Source organism: Chamaea fasciata, unplaced genomic scaffold (assembly GCF_029207755.1).
Source record: "Chamaea fasciata isolate MVZ Bird 193981 ecotype frontalis unplaced genomic scaffold, bChaFas1.0.hap1 SCAF_5, whole genome shotgun sequence".
Lineage (NCBI taxonomy): Eukaryota > Metazoa > Chordata > Aves > Passeriformes > Sylviidae > Chamaea > Chamaea fasciata.
Window position 1 is genome coordinate 56,709,864 of NW_027094090.1, and position 25,543 is coordinate 56,735,406.

Below are 25,543 nucleotides of genomic sequence, written 5' to 3' on the forward strand. Positions count from 1 at the left end.
GAAAATAAGTCTTTTTTCAGCAAGTCAAACAGTGAATGGAAATGGGATCGAAATGGGGAGCTAAACTTACCGTGCAGACCTTCTTCCAGTTCTTGGCAGTGCTGGGCAAACCCTTTGGCTTTGTCTAGAGAACAGCTGCATGGCTTTCTTTTGACTAGTGAGCTTTCAATAAGTGGAGTTAGGGAATAACTCTGCCAACACGTGATGCACCTTTCATTGCTCCCAGATAAAATACACATTCTGTGCTGTGACTTCCCAGAGGCTCTGTGGAGGAAATTAGCATGATCACCATGGCACTGGTGCTCCTGTGAAATCGTCAAAGCCTGTATCCTGTGCATATCCTTTTGTGCGTACTAAATGAATCCTTGGGGGAAAAACCATGAAGTTAGGGTGTGACAAAATACTTCGTTCTTAAAAGTAGAATCCCACCGTTTGAGCTATTTGCTGACTGCAAGCAGTAGAAGAAGCAGAAGTCTGGCTAAAGGCTATCTCTAGAAGGAGGGATAAAACTGAGTCAGCGGGCATTAGCCTGTTTAGGACACGGCTCCCTGGCTGCTTTACCCCGTGGCTTGTTTAGTCTTGTTCTGCTACGCATTAGCAGCTTTCAGCAATGTGCGGTGATTAGCGCTCTGTGTCTTTCCTCGCTGCTCCTCTGTGTATCCTGGGGCTAGGATTAGGTTACAGCCCTGAAATGGCATGGTTATCTGCATTGACTGAGGGCTGAATAGTAAGGGCAGAGTTTTGTTGATAGACTAAAATGTCTTCTGTGTTTGTTTCCTTTCTCTAGAGGAGGAATGACATTATTTTCATTTGTAGTCTTTCTGTTTCTGATCTAAACATGTGGTGTCCAATTTCCTTCCCTGGCAGGTGACCTGGAAAATGAGGAATGGTGTCTGGCGACAGAGTTTACTCCAGCTGCAGTGAAGACTGAGCCAGGGCTGTGTGAGACATCAGGCCTCGCTCCCTCAGTCAGTCTCACCGTCACAGCCACGTCGCTGGAGGGGGAACAGCCTGAACTACAGACAGATGCCCTGGTACTGCAGACTGTTCTCTGTGCACAGCTATCTGCAGGTTCTCCTAAGGCTGCATACCGGTGTAGCCTCCTTGGTGCCAGAACTTGGCAGTTCAGGGTGCACACTGCAGTCTGCTTTAATGGTTTTTAATGTTTGCTGGTGTCCCTCTATTGCTGTAAGAGCTTGTGTTTTAAACTGCTTGTCTGCATCTTTAGCTCTTAATGGTTGGATATACAACTTTGTCTTCTATGTTAGCCCCAATGCCTGGGGTTCTTGGGTTTGTTGAAATAATTGAATAGTTTCTAATGAACCAATTGCACTTGAACTGACTAATCCATTTGCTCTGTCAAGCCTGTGACAAGCTAAGTGTCTTTCATAAAAACTTGCTTTAATGCTGCTGTGCCTTCCCCTGAGCAGAACAAGACTCCTTGATTGGATTGATTGGAGAGTTTCTCTGTTTGCCTGCAAAGTTACTTTTGCCAGATATGTGAAGCTTTGACATTTCAAGCTGCTGCTACTTCTGGACCAACCAGCCTCACAAGGAGCTTTGTGATGCTTTTCTGACCGCAGCTGGAGCAGCCAGTGGGCATTCTAAAGAGCTTAGTTCGGCTGTGGTTGGGTTAAGGAGAACGAACTGCAGCAGCTGAGGGCTCACCAGGGTCCCCAGTCAGTGGAAGAAGAAGCATGGCTGTTGTCAGCCCCTAGGATGCAATGTCAGTCCAGGCTGGAGGGAGTTGATATATGCTGAAAATAAATGTTTCCGCTTGGATGTGGATGAGCAATACGTGCAACAGAAATTATTTTATGAGAAACTGAAAAAAGCTAGGCACAAGTTTCCCATGATTTTGTGCTAGCTTGAATGTGCTGTTCCCAGGACATAGTCCTGCTGTAGCTTGGGATACCGTGATTTGCAGAGTATTGGGACTTGCTGCTGGCTCATTGCTATTGCATGGATTAGTTGCACAGGTAACTGAGAGGGATTTTGTCTGCAGCTAACCTGCTGGTGTGCCAGACTGGCTTCCTGAGGCCTGGGGCTGTAGCACACAGACAGGCTCTGGGCAACAGCTTGGCAGCCTGGTGTGCCAGCCCTGCAATGGGGCCAGCCAGGTGTCTTCCAGACTTCAGCCAGCAGTGACTGTCTCTTTTCCTGCTCCTCTGTGAGCACTGTGAAAGGAACTTGCGGCCCAAAACCTGGTGCTCAGTGACTGGCACCTTGCTCTTGCTCCCAGATGACAATGGCCTTTAACAGGCTCTCCCTGACTCCCAGGGGTGTTTCTGTCCTTGCTCAAACAGACCATGCAGTCCAGCAAATCCTAGCAGCAGCTCTGTTGCTAAGAGAAGTAATTTGAGTGGGTTACATGTTAGCTTTCAGTCTGAAATGTCATCTCTGAGGCGTAATCTTTTATTTTATCTAAATATAGTAGTAAGAAAAGCCATAGTGGGGCTAGTCAGGGCAGTATTTTCTGTAGCAAACTGTGTGAAGCAGTTAAAGCTTTGCCTGTGGCGGAGCAGGAGGAGAGGAAACCTCTCCATTTATGGAGAAGTAATCCTTGTGTCCTTCTATTAAGATTTTTAATATGTCTACTCCAGGTTTTCATGCTGTTTATTTCTCTTTTCTAGATGAAACCACTGACCCAGAAAGTTCTTCCAGAGATTAAATTGGAGCCCCATGAAGTGGATCAGTTCCTGAACCTCTCTTCTAAGGAAGGTCTGTTAAATACCAAATGAAAATATAGGGGTAGATGTCCAGAAAGTACAATAAATGTGCTTTACCCTGATAAAGTATTTGGATTTCTCATTCACTATGTTAGCTTTTAGGCTGAAGCTGTTGTTTTGTACGGATTCAACTCAAGCTATTGAAGAGCCAGAGTCTATCTGAGTCTTTATGTGAGGGCTTTTTTTTTTCCTTTCTTTCTTTCTTTCTTTCTTTCTTTCTTTCTTTCTTTCTTTCTTTCTTTCTTTCTTTCTTTCTTTCTTTCTTTCTTTCTTTCTTTCTTTCTTTCTTTCTTTCTTTCTTTCTTTCTTTCTTTCTTTCTTTCTTTCTTTCTTTCTTTCTTTCCTTCTTTCCTTCTTTCCTTCTTTCCTTCTTTCCTTCTTTCCTTCTTTCTTTCCTTCTTTCTTTCTTTCTTTCTTTCTTTCTTTCTTTTCTTCTTTCTTTCCTTCTTTCTTTCCCCCCACCAGCCTTTTTCATCACAAAGAAAATGATCTTTTTTTCTCTGTAGGGTATTAATAATTGTACTGAAGGGAACTTGAATTATTCGTGTACAGGATAATTTAGGATAGAAAAGAAATCAATATGAAGAGACTTAGTTAAGATATAAGAAACTTTACTGTTAACTTCTGTTGCAAAAGCAGGATGTGAGTTTATATGAAAATAAAAGTTAGGTGAATCTGTTTGTGTCGTATTAGTTTTAAGAACAATCATTTTCTCTTTGTACTACGCTCTAATGTGGAAGGAGGAGCACAGATCCCTACCCTGAAAGCTAAACACAATTAAAGCCAAAAAAACTTTGGAAGAGTCAAATATTTGTTGTGAAGTCTGAGCAGATAACTGCATTTCAGTTAGAAACACTTGACAGTCTGTTAGTGAATTCATTTCTGTGGGTAAGTAGTATTGCTCTAGGGGGAGAAGCAAATAATGTAGCAGGTGGATAAAAGGAGGCTGTATCTCAACCCAGGTGTAGATTTGTTTGCTCACTTTGTGGGATTAAAGGCCTTTCTGTTTTTCAAATATGTTTCTTCTTCTGGCAACTGCAAGAGCTAACATGTGAGACAAAAAGAGTATTATAGATTTTTTTTAATTACTATTTTTCTTCCATCCTCCCTCACCACACATTTGATCTTTTCAACTCAAATTTGCAAAGTGTAACAGAAGTGGAAGGTGGAAAATTAGCCCTGTATCCTCCTACTTCAAAATTCAATTGCTGTAAATTTAGCTCAGAGAAAAAGTGACTTAGTTATGGCTGTTTTGAGCATCTGCTAAATTGTCCATTTAATAACAGTAGGTGAGACATGCCCCATTTCTCTCAGTCCAGGCCCATTTGATCAAAAGCAACACTTGACAGTTCTAGAACAGGTTCTTTTGGCTGCAGTTGAAGTTATCTTATGGCCCTGGACAGACAGTGAGAGAGGTTCCTGCAGTGGCTGCCTGTGCTGCTCCTGCTCCATCAGGGCTTTGAAGCCTTTCCTGTCACTAGGTTGCCAGTCACTTCTCAGCTGTGCCAAATCATGTCCTTAGGAGGCCTTTCTCCTCTTCCTGGTCATGTAACTCCTTGGATGTGATCCCTTCCCTTGCAAATTCTGGCAAATTGTTTAATCCACAGCAAAGTCAAAAGATACTATTGTTTTTGGAGAGAAAGTATGCTGGCTCAGAGCCCCTCTGTTAATTGTGGTTTCCCAGGAACAGGGAACTCGTGCTTTACATTATACATGAACCTCAAAACATTTGAAGAAGGAGCTGAAGTGTAGGTAGAAGTGACTGGAGCATATGCACAGAGCCCTGTTTTGTCTGTCAAACCTAAAGATAGCTGCTGCATTTCATTCCTTCTTTGGAGACCTGTATGCTCCGAACCTCTTTCAAGTTGCCACTTTTGCTCGATGCGTTTTTTTAGCAGATGCTCCTAGTCTTGGAAACTTTGTGGTGGTGGTGGGGGCTGTGCTGGCAATTTCAATTGGCACCTTAAACCCTTGTGTTACTTTCTGTCTCTCTGGCCATTTAGCAGTGGATCCCCTGCATTTGCCTCCCACCCCTCCGAGCAGCCATGGCAGTGACTCTGAAGGAGGGCAGAGCCCGGCTCGATCACTCCCTCCTTCCAGCCCAATCCAGCTCCAGGCCACAGCTAAGGCTGTGTCACGCACAGCCTCAGTGCTCTCCAATTCCCCTCTCCTGACTGCACCACATGTAAGTTGAGCTGGCTTTCTTCACCATTTATCTGTGTGTCTCTCTCTTTGGTTTTTTTTTTTTTTTTTTTCTTTCCCACTTCTAATTGCTGGTTTTGACAGAGATTTGCTAACTTTCTGTTGTTGTTTCGATGAATTCATCTCTGGTCAAAACAGCAGATCCAGTAATTCTTGCTCACTGGTCTGTTCTGTTCTCACAGAGAACAGTGTGTGCCTCTTCTCTAAGTTGAGACAGGGTTCGTTGGTGTTATTAGGTTTATCCCATCATGGACTGTGTTTTGCCTTAGGGCCCAGCCCTGCTGGGTTGATCTGTCTCTGGTAGATCTGCATCTGCCCTCTTGTCATGTCATTAGCAAGTGGTGATCTTTAGGGAGGGATTTTCAGTAGTGTTTCTCACCGTGTCTCTTTCCCTGTTTGAGCCAAAGGCAGTTTTACTCTTGGCCTCAGTGTGTACAGAGTTGGGCCAAGAACAACTGTTTTGAGGGAATCCTGTCCCAGTGGTTAGAACTCTGAATGGAAGTTACCTGAAGGGTCTTCCACACATTCCCAGTTGCAGGAGGCTGTTCTAGCAGGCCTAGTCCTCTCTGAAATGGGAGACCTGCTGCCTCTCCTCCCGGACAACCTTTTCTTCTAGGACTGTGTGCACTTACTGTTTTGTTTTATTTCATTTCTATGACCCGTGAAGAAATTACAGGGGACGGGCCCCCTCATCCTGACAGAGGAAGAGAAGAGGACACTGATAGCAGAGGGCTACCCAATCCCTACCAAACTGCCCCTGACAAAAGCAGAGGAGAAAGTTCTAAAGAAAATCCGCAGGAAAATAAAAAACAAGGTAAATGTTAGTTAGCTTTGCTGGGTGGTTCCTACTTGTCCTTCATTTTTAAAAATGCTGCAGAATTCAGCAGTAATGGTCTGTGGTGCTGTTGCATGCTCTAAGTTGTCTTTAAACAAAATGCTTTTCTTTGTTCCTAAACACATCCATCAAATTGTCTGTCAGTGTGAGTGTGCCTCAGAGTAGGTATTTACCTGACCCCATTAACAATAGAGTATTTAGCAGGCAGGGTATCAAGTTGCTGTGGCTTGGCTCCATTTAAAAATCAGTACAATCCTACCCTTATGGTAAGCAAAGAGCTCTGTATTCTTTACACGGTAAGGAAGGTGTTCCTTTCTGTTTCCTGTTTTAAAATATGATGTGTATTTCAGTGCACTAGTCTTTTGATCACTGAAAACAGTGACTTGCCAAAGATGGTACCAAAGATGTCAAATGTCCTACAAGTCTTTTTTTCTTCTTTTTTTTTTTTTTCCTTCTGACATGGGGAAGATCCTAGTGATAGGGAAGAATGCAATTTTTTTCAGACCTGGCCAGCTCACTTATTCTAGAGGATTTTAGCACACCTTTCATGGTTACTGTATTCTGCTACTGATTTTGCAGATAGAGGTGTAAATTTGGACACACTAAATTGGAATTTGATCTTGTAATGTGTTTTTTCAAAATTTTCTGAAGTAATCTTGTGCATTTCATGTACCACTTACATAGAATCAGAATCATTTATGTATAGGAGAAATCTGGAGGTCCTCTGGTCAAAGCCCTGGCTTGGAAAGCAGGGTCAGCTTAGAGTAGGTTGCTCAGGGTCTTGTCCCTCTGGGTCTTGTCCCTCTGGGCATCATGTTCCCATATTCGTCCACTCTTGTGGTAAAAACAAATAAATAGAATCCCTAATGTGTGATTGGAATTTCCTTTGCTGCAACTTGTATCTGATGCCTCTTTCCATTTTGCTGTGTGCCTCTGAGAGCTCTGACATCATTTTTGCTGCAAGAGATAGTTGAAGACAGCGGTAAGATTCCCTCCTTGGCCTCCTCTTCTTCAGTCTGAGCAAGGCCAGATTTTCCTGCCTTTCCTGAAATGTCATGTGCTCTGGAATGCTTATTATAGCAGAGATCTGCCTCTGGGCCTGCTTCTGTACATCCAGAGGATTTATTTCTGAGCCATGGACTGCGCTGCTGTACTCAGCTGTGGTTTTGAAGCCGCTGAACAGAGGGGGAAGAACCACTTCTCTGGACCTGCTAACTGCAATCTCATTGATGCAGACCCACGTTTGGTTGGCTGCTTTTCCAACAGGGGCACACTGCTGACAGATGTTTGACTTGTTCATCAGGACCCTATGTCCTTGTCTGCAAAGCTGCTTTCTAATACGTTCATGGGCTTTTCCTGTCCTGGATGCAGGACATCGTCCTGGGATCATCTTTTGGTATTTGTCCTGGGATATTCTCTCCAGATGAATCTGATTTGCTTTTTAAGGTTAGCAGGGGATGATCTTTTTTTTGTGTGTGTGATTGAAAGGAGGAGCCTTGCTTCAGAATGTGGAAATAGATCAAGTCAGTGCTTTGCTTGCCAGGAACAGAAATGAGAACAAGACGGAGGCTTGACTCTAATAACATTGGGGCTTTTTACCAGTTTATTAATTCGTCTCTGATGCTTTTGTTTTCTGTGCAAATATTTGGTGTTTTTCCTACTTTTTCCTTAGATCTCTGCCCAGGAAAGTAGAAGAAAAAAGAAAGAATACATGGACAGTCTGGAAAAAAAGTAAGCCAGCCTCCTTCCTGTTTCAAGCAGGCCAATAGCGCTGGTTGTGGGACTGGGAAGGGATCCAGCTGTGGCTGCTGGGACAGTTCTATGCGCAGAGTGCCAGGTGCCATCTCGTGGCAGTGACTGAGAAAAGGCCCTGCTCCTGGCAGCTGCTTGTCGGGGTCAGGACTGTGCCTGCCTGCAGCAGGTCGCTAAAGTGCCAACAAAACCCTTCACACCTTAAATTAGGCAAGACCCTTCACCTCAGGCAGCTGTGTTGGCCTAGTGGAGAGGGAGTGTTCAGGGAAAGATGGATCCAGAGTGAGTATATTCTGTCTTCTAGTGCAGATGAAAACAGAAATAGGAAGTGGGTGAGTCAGGACTGCCTGGGAAAATAAGCAGGACTCAGGAAAATAGCATATGACCCATCAACTTCCCTTAGCAAGCAGGAGCCAAACCCCCAGTTAGTGATTTATATCCCAAATTAATCTTTCTTCCAGGAGATGAATATTCTAGTATTACTCTTATGCAATTCACCAGATGGTTCTGTTAAAACCCTTGTACCATCTTTGGTTATATCGTTGATGTAATTTCCATTTTTTTCTTATCTCTTTATAACTCTGTCTTGCTTCCTCAGACTTTCTTCTGAAATTCCACCTCATGCATACCAGATATCAAGGCTATTTCCTTATCCCTTTTTTCTTCTTGAAGCTATTCAGAATGGTACTGTTTGTCTTCTTAGGAGTCACATATTTTTCTTGGACCTTTTACATGTTACATGACCATCTCCTTTAGTTTGGGGATTTCCAGGGATGGTTTGGAAATGGGTAGTATCTTGGGACAGTCTTGAGCACCGTCTTTAATCTCGTGACTTATTAGCCCTCATAAACTTGAAATTTGAGGCTCTGATTTCAGAATCATTTCAGAATTCCATTTGCCAGACAGCTAATGCAACTTCTGCTATGTGTTTCACACTATGAAGCGTGAATATTACGACTGAAGTTCATTGGTGTAATGTTTCTTTAAATGTAGGCAAGATCTTAGAGCTCTCAGTGAAAGCAAGTTTAGCTCGTTTTACAATCAGTTGAATACATTACCGATGTGTTTATATTTCTCTTTCATTGTGCTGTCTCCAGAGTTGAGACCTGCTCAAATGAAAACAGTGAGCTGCGTAAGAAGGTTGAAGTCCTGGAGAACACTAACAGGTAAGGTATGGAGATCATCAAACAAAACTTGGTAGTGGGATATTACCGTGAAAAGTGAAAATCTGGGGGTTGAGAGATCAACTGAAATGTGAACAATAGCTGTGTCTGACGGGGTTTATGTCAGAGACGGATGTGGAAGGCCAGTTATTGTGACTGCAGTGGGATATAAAGCGTGGAGGTTTTGATGTCCTGTCTTAAACTGTCTCCAGCCTGTTGTGTGCTTGAGAAACCTTTCAGCACTCTTCTCTGAGTTCTTCTGCTGCCCAAGGGAATGTAACTGGTAACAAAACAAAAAAAAACCCCTACAGTCCGGCTCTCCCGATTTTCTTTATTTAGTGAAATTTTGCCAGGAATCCTTAACCTAAGACATGACACTTCCAGAAATCACAGTGCTGAAACTCAAGAGTCATTATTAGTTCCTTAGGCACTACCAGATACCCTTGCAATTATTGTGCACCCTTCCAACTATCTCACACCCCAGAATTTCCTTCATTTGGAGGGGAAAATCACCTTCTTGTTTCTTCGTTTCTGAAGAAATGGGTGACTCAGTGGTGGCTCTTTCAAAGGACACATGGCAGAAAATGTTGAATAGCTAAGCTTTTAATTGGGTGGCAGCTGAGAGTGTGCAGTGTCAATCCTGGCTTATGCTCAGTGTGGCAAATTCCAGTGAGTAGGTACTAGATGAGCCCACTCTTAACACTTCCCAGTTAGAGGCATTTGCAGTGATGGCTGAATATTACCAAGGAACATGATGGTGACACTGAAGTGTGGGAGGAGGCTGGGTTTTGAAGATAAGACCCATGATCATGAAAAATGGCCCTAGAGCTGATCTGGCAGCCAGTGCATTGCTAATTGAGTGGCATGTGTTGTTTCTAATCTCTGGATCCAATCTCTAATTTCATGAAGCCAGACCCTGTAGTACTGTGACTTGCTGGAGAGTGTCTCCCACACACTGCTCATGCATAAAGACATCTGCTGCTTGCCTGAAGAGAGCCAAACCATTTCTGTGCCTCTTATATTGTTGGCCAGGGTTTGACATAAAAGAACCAGGAACTATTCTGTAGGTGTGGAAAAGGGATGTCTCACCCAAAATCTGTCCCAGAAGGTACTGAAACCAACTTCTCTTAAGAAAAGGTGCAGCTGTAGATTATCCTCTTGGAGGCAACATGCTGTCAACCCTGGAGTTCTCCCCAGTTAAGATAAATTTGGCCAGCTGTTTTCTTCTCTGACCTGTTGAAGGTGCACTCATGAGAAGAGCTTTTTTGGTGTTGTCCATCCTTTCAGAAAAGACTTGTAGCATCTTACCTATTATTTGATTATTATAATTCTTTCATGCTAATTGCTCTCAGAAGTTTTAGGTAAGTGATGTTATCTCCAAATCCTTCATACTATGGCCATGTGAGATGAGTTGCATTGTTTCTTTCCCTCTGCAATAGCATTGATATTGATCTGTAATTTCATGCAGAGAAGCAGATGTTCATCCTTCTGCACAGAAATTCTTGTAATTCATGGCAATGCTGTTTTGGCTATTTAGATATCAACTGTGTCTAAAATCTGCTAAGGCTTCCATGTGAAGTACTGAGAAATTTGTTAAAGTGCCTGCATTCATCAAACCTCAGTTTTGTAACATATCATATTATAGAGTTTTCCACCTTAACTCCAGAAAACCACTTTTCCCATTTACTGTATAATCATGCAACTGTCTCATTCAGAGAATGGCTCCTGGCCCGGGTTTAATGTACATTATCCACATCCTTCAGTGAATTCAAAATGTCTCATTTCCTCATTGCTATTTGCACAGAGCCTTGGCATGGCATCCAGAAACTGTTCACGTGTTTCAGAACTTGTCTTCACAGCATCTACCATCTTATAGCTGGAACTTCCATCTCCTACATGCAGTCAGGAACCTAAGTTAGGAGCAGTGGTGGTCAAAATTATTTAGTGTCAGTTTGGTGTGTCAGACACCTGAATTTATATGTTTAGAACTTTATTTCTCAAAGTACCTAGCACAGTTATGCACACATATATCTTACTTAATATGCCCAAGGCAGAGCCCTGGTTGACTTCAGCTGTAACTTTAAGTGTTCATTTCAGTAAAAAGTGAAGACATTATTGAACATGTTATCTAAAAGTAGATCTACAAACATCAGAGCAGTTCTCCCATTGTGAAAGATTGTAAGAGTGGAAGAAAGAGAACAGGAAAATAAGAGCTATGATTACATTTTAAAATGATGCATTCAAGTGTAGATGTAGACAAAGTTGGATTTTTACCTTGTTGAAAAATTAGGCTATAGTTGCTTACCTTAAAGTTCATGAACATGTATTGCTGTCAGTCACTGTCATATTTGTGTAGTCTAGCTGGATTGAGAGGAACTGAAGGACAATTTCCAAAACATACAACTATTGAACAGCAGTTTCCTTTCAGTATGTGCTATCAGATTTTTAAGAGTATGTTAATCTATATATAGAAAACATTTGCATAGATAGATACCTAAGACTTCAGGGAAACCCTGCTTGCATTTCAAAATCTGGCTCCAAACCATGGAAACACTAGAATTTTTTTCTGATAAAATTGTTCCTTCATTACTCTCAGTAACATGAAAAAAAATAGAAGATTCTTCCTTGAAAGCCAGCCTTAACCTGAAAATCTGGGTTTGGAAAGATGTAATGTCAAAGGTGCAAGTGTGGTCAAAAAAATTGCATCCAGGAGCATCTCCCTTGGCATTCACACATCTTAAAAGACAAGGCAGAAGGCTGGGGATCAAGATGCTGGAGTTCTTAATTCTCATTACTGAGTGGGTGACTGCAGCATTTTTGTCAGCTTTAGTATTAGAACACTAGCATATGTTACCTCTCCTAATTCGTGTGACTCAATCCCTTAAAAGAAACCCATCCAAGTTCCTTCCTAGGCAGTTTTCTCAAAACTAAGGAAGCATACTATTACACACTTATCTGTTTAGTCTTACAGCCACAAGTGAGCCATTGGTTTGAGTAGCATCTAAATATGTGGGGCACTGCTCTCTTAGAAAGCAAAGGGTGTGAGAAGAAGCTGGTGCTGGGTATTGAACTGAGATATCCCAGTCACCAGAAAGGCTTGACCCACTCACATTTTGGCACTGAGACCAAAGGCAGATACTGCCAGTGATCCAAAATGTTGCAAACATTCTCTGACACCAGTGTTGTCCACCTGGGAGCCAGGTCTGTTTGGGCTTAAAGACAATTTTGAAACATCTGGTTCTGGGTATGACATGTTGAGAAGTGCTTTTGCTTCTTGCTTTTGTTGAGTCTCTATTTGTAGATATCTTGATGATCCCTTTTCCTGGAGAAATGATAGACATGTCTAGTGCATGTGTGATTGAGAGTGTCACACGTGGACAATGACTGCAAGTGGCTGCCAGAGTTGCTGCCATGGAATAACAGTAGCCAGCTGTGTAGATCTGCACTAACAAGCGCTTTAAAGGCAATGCCTTATGAATAAAGATGGTATATTCTTCCATTTCTCCAACTCCCAGTCATTTAAAGACCAAGTTGCACATCAGTCTGACCCACCAAGGGTTTATCAGCACCAAAGCTGCCAGACTTCCCTGATTTGCTTGGCTGTTCTTTCATTTGAGACTAGTAAAGTCATTTTACCAAATCATTTTCAAGGAGTAAAGGATCTAGGTTTAAGTTGCAATGAGATATCTTGCATGTGATTTCAGGCCACTCTTACAATATTTGACAAACCTTGGCAGCCCTGGAGTTGCTCCTTACTTTCAGACCGGCAGGACGTTGGTTTTCATGTGGAAACATCTTTTATGAAAAATTGCTGGAGATTTTCTTTGTAATTCAAATGAGGGAAAATTGTGGATTTAAGTGTATTTTAGGTAAAACCTTACTTTGGAATTTGTCCCCTTTGTTACAAGTGGGACAGGCAGAGTAGAGTTAAAAGACAGAATATTTTTTCTCTCTTCTTATCAGAATTAGGTTTTGTTCCTCACACCATAAGAACAATCCTCTAAAAACTTTTGATTGAGTGTTTGGTGTCCCCTAGAAGATGTCTTGTTTGTTTGTTTGTTTGTTTGTTTGTTTGTTTGTTTGTTTGTTTGTTTGAATCAATGTTGGATTTTAAACAGAAACGCTGACTTGAGATTTCCGAGGTGGTTCTGTAGCGACAAGTTTTCTCTCAATTAAAGTATCACTGGAAGCAGAAGGGAAGGCTTGACTTGGTCCATACTTTGGTAGTGAAAAGGTGTCTTCTGAGGATGAATATGTGTGAATACGCACCAAAACCAAGACATCACAGACAGACCAAGTTTGCTGGCAGTATGTGTAAGGAAGTGCAGGAGTCTTCAGTCACTTTACAGCTTTCCTATGAGGTGCTTCCATTGGCAGGGAAAAGTGTGAAAGCGTGGTCACACCTCCTACGGAATTGACCCTCTAATTGAAAATCCCTGGGAAAGGTGTCAGACACAGTGAAAATAATCCCTGGGGGTGCAAACCCCCTTAGCATACTGTCTTGGGATTGCATTTTCTCCTGTTAGGACTTAGCCATAGGCAGTAAATTCCACTAAAAGCGTTTGTGGCCTTTCTACTGCTATTTAGAGGAAGCATCATAATTTAGGAAAGTCCCTTTTCTGCAGGGCAGAGATCTGCTCCTTTTGCCTCTCCTGGTCCAGATCATCCATGCAGCTGTCCAGTCACAAGCTTTTGCATGGGAATCTTTTGACCTCAGAATCCAGTCTTTCACCATTCCAGATTCAAATAGAGAATAAAAGCACCAAGGTGTGTCTCATTTTGGCAGTGGCAGGATAAACTGATGTCGTCTCTGATCAAACTTGTTTCTTGTTCTTGCCTTGGTTCTTGCTCACAGTTTGCAAATGCACTTGTATCCTGTCAGCTCCACACGCTGAGTTCTTGTCTGTTGAGAAAAAAACTAGGAACTCTTTTCAAACAGATAAATGACGTTGGGAAGAGAGACATTTTACATGAAGGTATTTGGTAAATAAGGTGGGGGATGAATCTTCCTCTGTGTATAGGAGACCTCAGAATACCTGCCTAATCATACTTTCCAAAGAGACTGTTTCATAATCAGCTCTCTGGGCCCACTCTGCCCAACAGGTTTTTTAAATTGAGCATGAAAAGGCAGAGATGAGCAAAATGAGGAGAATTGCCTCTTCTCTGTTGATTTCCTCACCAGCCATTAGCTGTTTTCTCACTGACGCCTCCACAAAAAGTGGCAAGAACGATCAGCATTTCAAGGCTGCTGCTGCTGCCAGCCCCCAAGCTGAGGAGGAGGAGAGCTCCTTCCTCCTCACTCTGTAGAGCTGTTCTGCATCGAGCCCAGTGAGTCAGGCCTGACATGGGGGAAAGATTTAGTCTTCCAAAATAGCACAGAAAGTTCAGGGTTGAAAGAGCATTGCTATCTAACACAGCTGGTGGCTCGTGGTGGGAATACTGTGGGCAACGTGTTGTGATCCAGGAAATGATGTGCACAAGTCTGGTGAACCTTGTGCCGTGCAGTGGATGTCAGGAGGAACTGTGGTGAGGTGCCAAAGGGAGCAGAGAGTTAGGATGGTCTCATTTATGTGGTGGACGCTGTTCATATCTCTGAATTTGCCTGTGGTCTCTGTATTGCTGAGTAAAGGATTGCACTGGGCATATTGCTCTCTTTTTTAAATACTGAGTTGCAGAGTAAGCCGTGCTCTCAAGAGCATGTAAGATATCCTTTCTTAACAAGTTGAGAAGGATCTGCTGGCCCAGATAACTCTGTGCTGTGAGAATGCCTTGTGCTCATTTCAGAATGTATTCCTGAAGTCCTTGGATTCATTAAACCCTAATTAGCAATGAACATTGATGATTAAAAAAAAAAATCTATGAAAATAGGCAGACCAGTGTATATTGAGCTGTGAATGCACCTCTGGGTCTGGCCTACAATTAGCTTTTAGCCAGTTTGGTCTTAAAATACTCCTTCTATTTTCTCTGACATCCTGACCTTGCCTCTTGCTTTAGCTTTTGACATTACAGCCGTCTGGAGTTTCTCTGGGGTATCCTCCACAGTAGATTGTGAAACTTACAGGAGAAGTGAAAAGTAAACTTGGAAACAAAAGGCAAATTTAGCATCTTGATACAAAATTATATATTTGTGTTGAGGACAGGCATTTGGGTTGCTCATAGATTGTTCAAGAAACGGCTGTGAAAACTCTGTACCAATCATACTTTGAGATCATTTTCCATTTAAATTACTTGTATTCTGACTGTAGTAATTGATGCTACAGCAGAAAAAGAAAAAAAAAAAAACAGTCAGAAAGGCTCTTCTGGTCTGGGACTGTTGACTCCAGCCACAAGAGAATTGACGTTGCGGTTGGGACCTCTGAAAGACCCAGTCAGAATAGCCACTTGAAGCATCTGCAATTTTTGTCAACTCTGCAGGGTTTAACAAATAGTTTAAAGTGTTTTATTTAATAAATGATTATGAGAAATGAAGTCTGTGCCTATGTCTGGTTTTAAGTCAAAAGTCAGCCAGCATGTGTTCTAAACCCCTAAACAGCAGATTTTTGGGAAAAAGGGGGTTTTGATAACCAACTGTATAACCAACTAGAGCAGTTGGAGGTTTTGATGACTAACTAGAGCAGTTATAAATTCAATTCTGCATCTTTAAAAATAATGGCAAAACTCCTGCTGAATTCATGATATAGAGTCCGGTAAAAAATGCAACTGGTCACTTGCATGTAGAGCAGTTTCAGTTGTTAATGTGCCATTTTTTATAGAAACACTGAAAATGCGATTTTTATTTATAAGAACTTACTGAAAGTACTAAAGAAGTAATTGTTCAGGGACATCAGCTGAGGGAAAAGTAAAAGATCTTGAAAGTTCCAGTGGTAATACTAGTGTAAAAGCTTCGTAAAATTAAAAACATGCTAGTAATTTTAAGAAGACTTTAACTATCTCTGCCTGATCCTAAATGCTGTATTGTTTCTATGTGTGGAATTTGAAAAAAAATTTAACCAACCAGCCAGTCAGTGTGTGTGATGCTTGTTTGTTGTCTTTGCTTTCCAGAACACTTCTGCAGCAGTTGCAGAGACTCCAAGCCATGGTTGCTGGCAAAGTGTCCCGCTCGTGTAAGGCAGCTAGCACACAAACAGGGACCTGTCTTATGGTGAGTGTCCCGAAGGCTGGGAACTGTAAGGGAATTAAAATCTCTTTCCACTCCTCAAAGGCACATCTCTTGTTCTGCATAGCCTCTCAATGCCAAATTCACAGCTTGGGGAACTCCTTTTCATGACTTGACAATTTTGAGGGAGGTGAGACTTGTGACTGCTGAAGATTAATGGTTGTGGGAAGGTACTGAATTCTGGAGGAGACAGGGCCTGTGCTTTTGGTTGGGTGCTGCAGTGATGAAAAAAGGAGCAATGCTCCTCCAAGTCACCCACTTTATTATTTCCTGCAGTATTATGTGGTGGAAATGGTGTCTGGGGTTGTAAAATGAAAATGAGGGTGACCTTTGAGACTTGGTGCTTATGATACCAATAAAAATAAACTTGGTCAACCAAATCAAAATATGACTGAGGCTGTAAATCTACCGCTGTTCTATTTCAGTAGTAGTAGTCAAGATAAGAAAAAGAGTAGAACGTAACATTTCCTTTTCCCTTGTTACACTCAGCTAGCAAGTTCCCTTTATACCTAAAATGGTGTAAATTGATGAAAATCATTTGCAAGGCCTAAGCTGTTCTCCCAGTCTAGCCTCACTGTCACTTGGAAGCAAGACTGGGGCCAGCAGCAGAAATAACCTTGGAAATACTCATCAGTACCTGTAAAACACACGGCAGCTTTATCTGCATGGTGCAGACATTGAAAACAAACCCCAGCGCTGAAATGTGCCCTTTAAAACACTGAATTTTTACTGTATAGGTGCCTTTGCTAGGTATGTAGTGATGAGAATGGCCCCAAATGATTTGTTTTGATAAAGTATCAGTTCTCAAGTGCGCATGTGGGTCAAGTGCACTCACCTCTCCTGCATCCTCCCTTTGCCAGATGGTGGTGCTGTGCTTTGCAGTAGTTTTTGGCAGCTTCTCTCAGAGCTATGGGCCATATTCTTCTGCTACAAAGATGGTGTTGCCCAGGCAGCATTCCTCACCAGAGTCCTACACAGATTCCATTGGTAAGTGACAGCTATTCCAGTCTTGCTCTTCCCTTGGTTGTACTTAAGCACTTGTTTTCAACACCCATTCCTAACCCCCTTCTCCAGCACGTCTTCCTAAGAAGGATTTCTGTGTTTTTCATTTATACCTGTGTTTTTCTAAGAAGGATAGCTTAGCAAACTATGTTGATGGCAGCAGACTTCATAAAAATGAGCAAAACCTTTTCCCCACTAGCCTGCTTGGTACTTCTGTTTAAAGAATTTTTGGCCTGTTTGCAGAACTGAAGTTAGTGGTCTGTGAAAGGTAGCAGGGTTTCTACTCAGTAGCAAATGTTCATACTGTTAAAATGCACAAATTATTTCAGTTGCTGTTTTCTCTGCCAGTGTTACCAAAGAGTCCAAGTACTGAGTGGGAAACTGTTAGTATTACATAACCATAATGAGCCAATGTATTATCAAAGTTATTATTTAATTTTGTTGTTGTTTTGTGAATAATTTAGAGCTTTTTGATCCCTACGTGAACCATTCCTATGGTTTCTTTCTTCAGCTATCAAATTGCCAGTTAATCACTATGAAAAAAAAGGCCTTTGCAGCTTTGGCTCTGCCCTAACAGTTCCCATTTCCTGAAATGACCAGGTCTGTTCTCTGAGCTGTCTGTTGCTCATCTCATTTTGCCTTCTGTTTTTGTATGCAGTAAGGTCAAGGAGTCTACTAATTTATGAGGAGCCTCACCAATTGGAGGAGCCATCAAGCCCGATGTCCTTTGCAGATCGCAATGACAGGCAAACAGACACCTCCAAGTTCACAACACTGTCCCTAGAAGCTGTGTCAGGGACACAGCAGGATGAGATCATGCAGTTCACAATAGCCAATGAGACAAGGCTAGAGAAATCAGTGCTGCTGGGCCTGCAGCAGCACAGGTGAGTGCACGGTGGGCTGCTTGTCACATGGGTGTTCTGGGTCACTCTTGTTCATGCCTGAAGGCCAGAGGTTAGGCTAGCAGCTCAGTATGCTGGGCACCATGAAGTAAGAGTTTGGTTTTTATCTGAAGAGCCTATGGGCAAAGTCACTGGTTCTCTGGAGAAGTCATTGGAACAGAATTGTAGTAATTCAGCTACCGAACTCGGTACTTCTGCCAGAAACCTAACCCTAAGCCTCTTAGTTGGGCCTACCCACTTCTTTAAAGCACTTACTTGTGTGCTTCCCAAAGGCATAAGCTTTTGGCAGTTGTATGGAAGTGTGAGGTTGTGACTCACTGGAATTTCAAAGAGACTAGGGCATGAAGAGCTGGAGTTTCTCACAGCAGTGATCTTACCAAAGCATTACTGCGGTAAGTTTGCAGGACTCGGTCTCAAGAGACAGACATGTAAAATTATCTGACTACTTAAGTTCCTACACTGAGTTCACTGAGTTCCCTCACTTTTAGCATAAATGTAAGGGATTTTTTGTTGGTTTGTTTTTTTTTTTTTTTTTTTTAGCATAAATGTAGGTTTTGCAGGCCTCTCAAAAGAGAGAGAGTTACTGGTTTAAATATGTATGCTTCTTTCTGCTGCACCTTTGCTTGCCTAGGACCAAAGAGATGACTACTTCAGTAAAATTCAGTATGTTACCAGATTCAGCTAACTGACCAAATACATACCTGGTAAATACTGAATGTCTCTTTAGCATTAGCCAAATCAAGCAGGAAATGTATTTTAAAAAATTACCATTAGGGTTAACCTTTGGTTTTTTGTTCCCTACAGAGTCAACTCCAAACTAGAAGGAAATGAAACACTGAAGATAATTGAAATAGATAGAAGAGTCAATGCCACCTCTTAAAAATAAAAAAGGCCTTTTTTCTTGACTTTCCTCTTTCCCACATATTTTCAACCAAAGTTCCCCTGACTTGTCATCCTCAGTGAACCAAAGTACAAAAAGAGAGGGAGTTCAACTTCTTCATTGACTGGTGAGGCTGTGACTACAGATGGGATATCTTTGTAACTCCCTTTCTCACGTCGCACACAGTCCCTGTCTCTGCTTTTATCCCCTTCCTGTCTACCACTGCAAGGGCAGGACTGAATTATGATGGCAGATGATGCCAGCGGTGTGCCAGTGACTGGTGGGTGTGTGTGCCTGTACATGCACACAGCCTGATCTGAGCACAAAGACATGCTGAGGAAGGGTGAGTTGTGCGAAACCAGTGGGAGCACGTGTGTGATACATTTCTTGGGAGGAGGTAATTGAGAGAGAGAGGAGATGCAGCATGATGGTGCTTAGAGTCTCCCCACAGCTCTGTGCCTACTGGTCTACAGCACTTGAGCCTTTTGGAGGGACAGAGAAGCACATGTGCAGCCTGCTTCTGAAGGGACAAGAAAGAGCCCTGACACTGCTGAGTTCACAGCACAGGCAGGAGAGGGCTGGTCCATGATGCTGCTGAATTGTCCTCCCCCAGCTCTTTCTCTTCTCCCCTCCAGTCTCTTCATCACTTAGCAGGGTAGGTTTCTCTGTGTATTAAAGCAGTCCTGGTAGGCTTCCCTGCTTCTACCCTTGAGAATTTAAGCAAAGATCAGTCACTGTCTTACCACACTCTGTGTGGGAGAATTACACTAGTTTAACTAAATCTGTTTAGAAAGCAGGTTTTGTGACATTTATGCAATATTTTAGATGGACGCCCTTTAGTCTGCATAAGGCTAATCTATTTAGCTTAAATCAGCTCCTTCCCAACAAACTAAATCAATGTAAGGCTTAAACCAGAAGTGCCTCCTGAGAGGACCATATGGATTTAATTTATTGGCTTCTAGCTGGTTGATGAAAATTCTTGTGTACACCCAGTCTCAGATTGTCTTGTGTTTTCCTTTCCTTGCCATGTTCCTGTTACTGTTGTAAATAGTATTTATTAGCTTTGAAAAATTCTGTTCAAGCAGTTGCAATGAAGAGAACTGGGCTTTCCTAATCTTGCAAGTGATCGGGGCAGACCCTGAAATCAGACTTACAAGCATCACTGAACACCCATTTCCTCCCCTTAAGCTTGAATTGTCCTAAAATAAAGCCATGTGTCTTACCTGCTTTTCCAGAGGTGTGATCTGCTTTGGGTACAGATAGGCCCAGCTCATGCCTGGAGGTGGTGGATACTCTATTAACTGTATGGCAAGGCACCCTCAGATCTGAGGAGCTGATTATGTAGGCAGGAGGACTTAAAAGAGGAATGAGATGAACATGTGGGCAGTTGAATGACTGACCCCAGCTCATTGAGAAAGCCAAGAGCAGCATTAAGGTCTGATCCCAGTCCAGTACTCTTCTCCATACTTTGTTTCCTTCTTCTCTCTCTCTCTCTCTCTCTCTCTCTCTCTCTCTCTCTCTCTCTCTCTCTCTCTCTCTCTCTCTCTCTCTCTCTCTCTCTCTCTCTCTCTCTCTCTCTCTCAGTACCCTGGTCATGCCTTTGCCTGAGCTGTGCTTCTTGCAAGTTGTCCTTGCAGGGGCATAGTTGAACTCAGTCCAGAATTTGAGCAGGGTTTTATCTGGTTCCTACAGAAGGGCACTTGTGCTCCATTGAGGATGGATATAATGTGAAAACCCTAATTCAGCAGGCTAGCATAGCTACTTTACAGTTTACCAGAAGAAGTCAATTAAAAAAAAAAAAAAAAAGTAATTTGAAGCTCTTTTTTCTTTTTTTTTTTTCCTAATGATAAATAAGGGAAAAACTAACCTAGCCTTACAAATAATTTTTTACTCTGTACAGTAGATATTTCCTGCAACTATTGTATTTTGTAAAATATTGAATTTGTATTTTATTACAGCAGCTGTCACACCAGCTCCTTTCTTATTCTTCATTCTCCTTAGACTTTCTTCCTTTGGCATCCTATTTGCCACCCTCAGACCTGACTCAAAATTCAGTGAAATGAATGGAAGGGATTTGGTGGATTGGAGGGGACTGTGGATCAGTGCCCTCTGTGCTATTTTAAGAAGGTGTTTCACATCAGTGGGAGTGAAACAAGTGCCTGACTCCATGAGCTAGTACTGAGTTCTGGTGTACAGATGTGCTTTTTTAGGTAATGCCCTATTCTTCTATACAAGTGCCTTATTATTTTACCTGAGGTGACAATGAGAGGAGAAATGCTGTTGTAGTCTGTTTTGCAAGTGTTACCATCTTGGTATGGGTCAACCTCTACTGTAAAGCCTGTTTCCCTTCACAGTGATCCTGCTGGGTTCTCTGAATCATTCCAGTATCCATTAACAATTTTTGTGTTTGTTTGGTTTTTTTGTTTGTTTGGTTGGTTGGTTTTTTATGGTTTAAGGCTTCACATAAACAGTGATTGCTTGTGAGTGTCACAAGGGATGGCTGCATTGCTCAGCCACTTGAGGTCAGCAAAGTGATAGGAGAAAGCTGGAATTGACCCCAAGTGGTCAGCAAAAGTGGGCAAGGTCATAGTTTAGAAAATTCCTTAAATGGTCTTTTTTTTTTTTTTTTTTTTTTTTTTTTCCAGAGCACCCTTGGTTTGCTGTCTTTGAGGGTAACCAAGTGGTTAAATGATTTGTAAAAGAGGCCCCAGGGTGTGAAGCACAACAGCACTTACCAGTCTTGCAGTTTGCTCTGTGCAGCCTGAGTTCCTCCCCATTGCCAGCTAAATGGATCTCCTCCCATTTCAGATACAGCTGGCTGACTTCACTGTGTGAAAAACAAAGTGGAATTATTCTCAGCTCTTAAAGGATAGATAATTTTGCCCACCCAAAATGGCTCCTCCTCTCTGAAACCTACTGCACTGGCCACCATTAAAACTTTGCCCTTTTTTTGGTTTAATTTGGGCATATTGGTACAAATCTGGTTGGAAGATAATCATGTTTTCATCCTGAGCATTTTAAACTGGCCGTGGTCTGGGTCAGGCCTTTGTACTAATTCATCCAAGCCGGCATGGCCATACTGATTTCTTGTAAGTGTTTGATAATCAACTGCTATAATCTTAATTTGTGTAATCCTTTAAGTTATTTTTAGGTACTTCTTTAGGGAATCTCTTGACCTAGCACACACATTGCTTGGGGATTTATTGTATTACATGTTATTTTATAATAAGGAAAAGCTTTGCTTCACTTTGGTATGTTTGTGATCATTTTTCTTCAGGGGCCTTAACAGAACAGGTTTCTCTGCTAAGGGCCAAGGAATCCCCTGTCATCACCTGCTCACAGGCTGTTGTGTGGCAAGGACCCCACAGTCTCCAGAGGGAGTTTGTACCCGTGTTCTGTACCTGGCAGGGGACAGAGGAGGCAGGACAAGGTGCCATTGCACTGCCAGCCTCAGCATCCGGGGTGACCCTGGTGGGAATGTTGGTGCACTGCAGAGGAGAGGCAGCTTCTGTACTCTGAGTGAAGGGCATAGGGCGGGAGTAGTAAGGCATGTTCAGGGAGGATGCCAGGAAGTGCTTTTAGTTCAGCTCTATCACTTGAGGCCTTAGCCTTCTCCCAGTGTGCTTTTTCTGGTGATCAGTGACTTGGTGCTGTGGAATCCTACGTGTGTGTATGGACAGGGTAAGCAAAGGCCTTGTGTGCTACATGGCTTCCATTCCCAGTAGAGGACTTAAGTGATAAACTTCAGAGTCCTCAGCTGTAAGGTTATGTTGCTCATCAGCACAATTTTATACACACTAGTAAACTTACCTTTTGGCCTATAGCTTTAAAGCATGTCTAGATCTGTTGGCATGTCTTTGCTTCTAGGGAGATAAGCTATGAAGGAATATAGGGCATTATTTTATATTTGTGTATATTTAAAAAGTCTGAAGCACAGGGCATGCGATGTTTCTAACCTTGTTACCAGTGTGTAGATAATGTTGGGTTTTTCCCCCCCAGGCTATTTATAGTTCTTTACTGCACTTCTTTCATTTCATCTGTATCACTCAATATTTTTCAGCAGCACAGACTAATGGATTAGGCTGAGGTTCTTAGGCCAGATCCCAGCTGATACAACCCAGCAGTGGTTCTCACACACTGCTCTTGGGGTCTGATTTATACTGACGGGGGACCTCTTCCTCCACATCTCTCTCTGTAACAGTGTATCTTGATGCGTTCTTGATTCTTCTAACATAGACCAAAAATTAATCTAAAAACTTTTTTTTTCCCTTGCTAAAGAAACCAACCCACCTCTCCACTCCCAGCCCCCAGACTATCAGTGGTGAATTCTGTCTAGACGCTTTTAGAATGTAGGTCAAGTAAGTGAATGATGCTAATTGCTACGTTGGGAGGGATTTCCACTGAGTATTTGGGCTCTAGATTCTAGCTAGTGCCAAGAGGCCATTGTTCAAAACCCACGCAGCTAAGAACAGAGGAATACGGAGTATTTTTATACTCTTGGTGACTAAAATATTTCTTTCTCAAGTCACTAATTAAAAAGGGAACATTTTGTATTCTGAAGGTGAAATGATAGGTCAGTACTTTGTAGCTACAAAAGTTGTCTCAGCCTATATAATAGTGTAGTGCTATGATGTCTTGCCGCTTTGCACTATCTAGTGTTAAAGTTTAATAACTTTGGGGGTTGCAGAGGGGAATGAACTGATGTATGCGTTAATCAAGGTCTTTACAAAGAAAATGTAAGGATTCAATGCATCTTGTAGCTTTCTTATGGCCAATAAGGTGACATCGGGCATTCAGAGAATTTGTTGAAGGTTGATCCCAATTAATACTACATTGCTTAGGTGACCAGCATCCATTGGAGACTCCAGGTCTGAGAGGAAAATTGCAATTTGGTTTTCTCATTTTTATGTCAGGCCGCCTTCTGCTTTACCAAGGTGTCTATATAGCTATGAATCAAATTCCTGTGTAGAAAAAAGTGCATCATGCAGGAAACTCATTTGTGATGCTATTTGGATCTGATGCTGAATGGAGTTTGGATATTCTTTATTAACAGTAGTCTCTTGTCTGCCCTACAACCGATCTCCAGATTCTTCCTCCAAGAGCTGCAACTAAAGAGGTGAGAACAGAACATGGGAAGGCTGGATTTGTAGACCTGTCTTACAGAAGGGGTGAAAGAAAAGGCAGGTGAAGGGACTCCTTGCATCACAGGGAAGCCTTCTAGTTCCTGATTCCATAAATCAGCAGTGCAAACCTCTTTCATTAGTTACCTGCTAGGCCTAGCTTTACTCCTATTCCCCTTGCTCTTTAATGCTATGCAGTCCTGTCTATGCATACCTGACCTCTGTATTATATCCCACTTTACCCTCTAAACAGCTGGTAAAAATCTTATTGAACCTCAGCAGTCCATAATGAAGGGAGTGGAAGAGAGAGAGGGGGAAGCAGAGGCAGGTACTGAATTTTTTAACAGAACTCTGCTCGTATCTGACTTTACCATAACAGATTTTAATTCAGTGGTGCTGATATAACGGCATCTTGCTTTCTTCATTTGTACAGTTAGCAAGAATGAGTGTGAGTGTGTGTGCATCTGTGCACATGAGCATGGTGAATGATCAAAAGGTATCAAAAACAGAGTTTTCCTAATGTTATAAGTGTTGCTAAATAAAGGCATTTACCTGAACATGCAGGGTGCTTTGGGCTTGGTGCAGCAGAAAGTCCAGGCATTTCTCTCTGAAACCTGTTCACATTCCACATCACTGAGCACTCATAAAACTGTTGTGTGAATTGCTGTCTGAAGACTGTCCTGTGATTAATTGTCAACTGAATGTTGTTGCACTGTGTCATTTTGTGTGTGTGCATAGACTGTCTGGCCTTTCTAGAGAACAGTTCTGGCTTTGTACAAAAAAAATATTATTTTATATTCTGGTATCATTTTTGGTCTGCAGAATTACAGTTTTGAATGCTTCTTTTTTTTTTTTTTTTTTTTTTTTTTTTTTTTTTTTTTTTTTTTCTTTTTTCTTTATGTGATGTAAATTAGCCTTAAAAGGTGGCCCCTGGGAGCACTGCTGCCCTAACCACCCCTTGGGCACAGTGAGATGCCAGCCAGGGGAAGCAGTTTCCTCTCAGGGGGTGGTGCAAGTACATCCCAGTTTCCCTGAGACTCACTAGGCCTTCCAAGGATAAATTACCTGGTGTTGCTCTCTTGAAGAGAAGTATCCATGGCCAATTCCATTGCCTTGTGCCATGCAGAACAGCACCTTGTGACTAAGTCACTCTGCTGTGACACCCCTGGGGCACTTAAGCTGATTTTTCCTTTTCCCTCTGTTCATGTGAATGCAGTATAGGTTTGTGCAAACATTTGAAACTATCTAAGATGACTGGGACAGTGATACTAGTGCAAAAGCACCCCCACAAACTCTTTGGTAAACTTCATTGGGACCTCTTCTGACTGCAGATATCTCTCTTCTCTTGCCATGTCTATTTAACTCTGTGTCTGTGTTCAGTGGCCTGTCTATTTTTGTACAAGTGCTGTCATCTGGATACGGTCCCACCTGATTGTTCACACTGCAAGCATGTCCATTGGGTGGAAAGAAATCACTGTTTTTCCTTTTTAAATCATCTGCCTGATTCTGTGAGAGAACAGACTACCTGCTTTTGTAGCCTAAATATGTATGTAGTGAAGTATGTTACGCTTTTCATTTCTTGCAAATAAATATTTTCTGTAGAAAAAAAAAAAAAGAGTACTACTTGTTTGATTTCCCGATGGTCGGAAAAAATCTGGGCCCTCGACTTCCCCACGCGTGCCTGCGTGTGCAATGTGTCCGTCTTCAACGCAGCAGAACCCTGGTAATTTAGTGACAGAAAAGGAAGGTAAAGGACATTGATGTGGGGTTTTACTGAAGCTGGCTGCCCCTTCCCTTTTTGA

The 25,543-nt window shown here is 42.2% G+C and overlaps 1 protein-coding gene across 2 annotated transcripts in view; it reads left to right on the top strand.

Annotated features, from left to right (window-relative positions):
* Positions 1-25,347, top strand: part of CREB3L2 (cAMP responsive element binding protein 3 like 2) — a 74,890-nt gene extending 49,543 nt beyond the window's left edge. Inside the window, exons 3-12 of one of the 2 annotated variants that reach the window (XM_066183824.1) lie at positions 868-1,034; positions 2,634-2,721; positions 4,733-4,914; positions 5,599-5,745; positions 7,439-7,497; positions 8,616-8,684; positions 15,723-15,822; positions 16,698-16,824; positions 17,498-17,723; positions 18,546-25,347. In XM_066183824.1, the coding sequence (XP_066039921.1) occupies positions 868-1,034; positions 2,634-2,721; positions 4,733-4,914; positions 5,599-5,745; positions 7,439-7,497; positions 8,616-8,684; positions 15,723-15,822; positions 16,698-16,824; positions 17,498-17,723; positions 18,546-18,621 (1,241 nt within the window). In that variant the 3' untranslated portion in view covers positions 18,622-25,347. The remainder of the gene's footprint in view (positions 1-867; positions 1,035-2,633; positions 2,722-4,732; positions 4,915-5,598; positions 5,746-7,438; positions 7,498-8,615; positions 8,685-15,722; positions 15,823-16,697; positions 16,825-17,497; positions 17,724-18,545) is intronic. The other variant, XM_066183826.1, reaches the window with a different exon arrangement.
* The last annotated feature ends 196 nt before the right edge of the window (positions 25,348-25,543 follow it).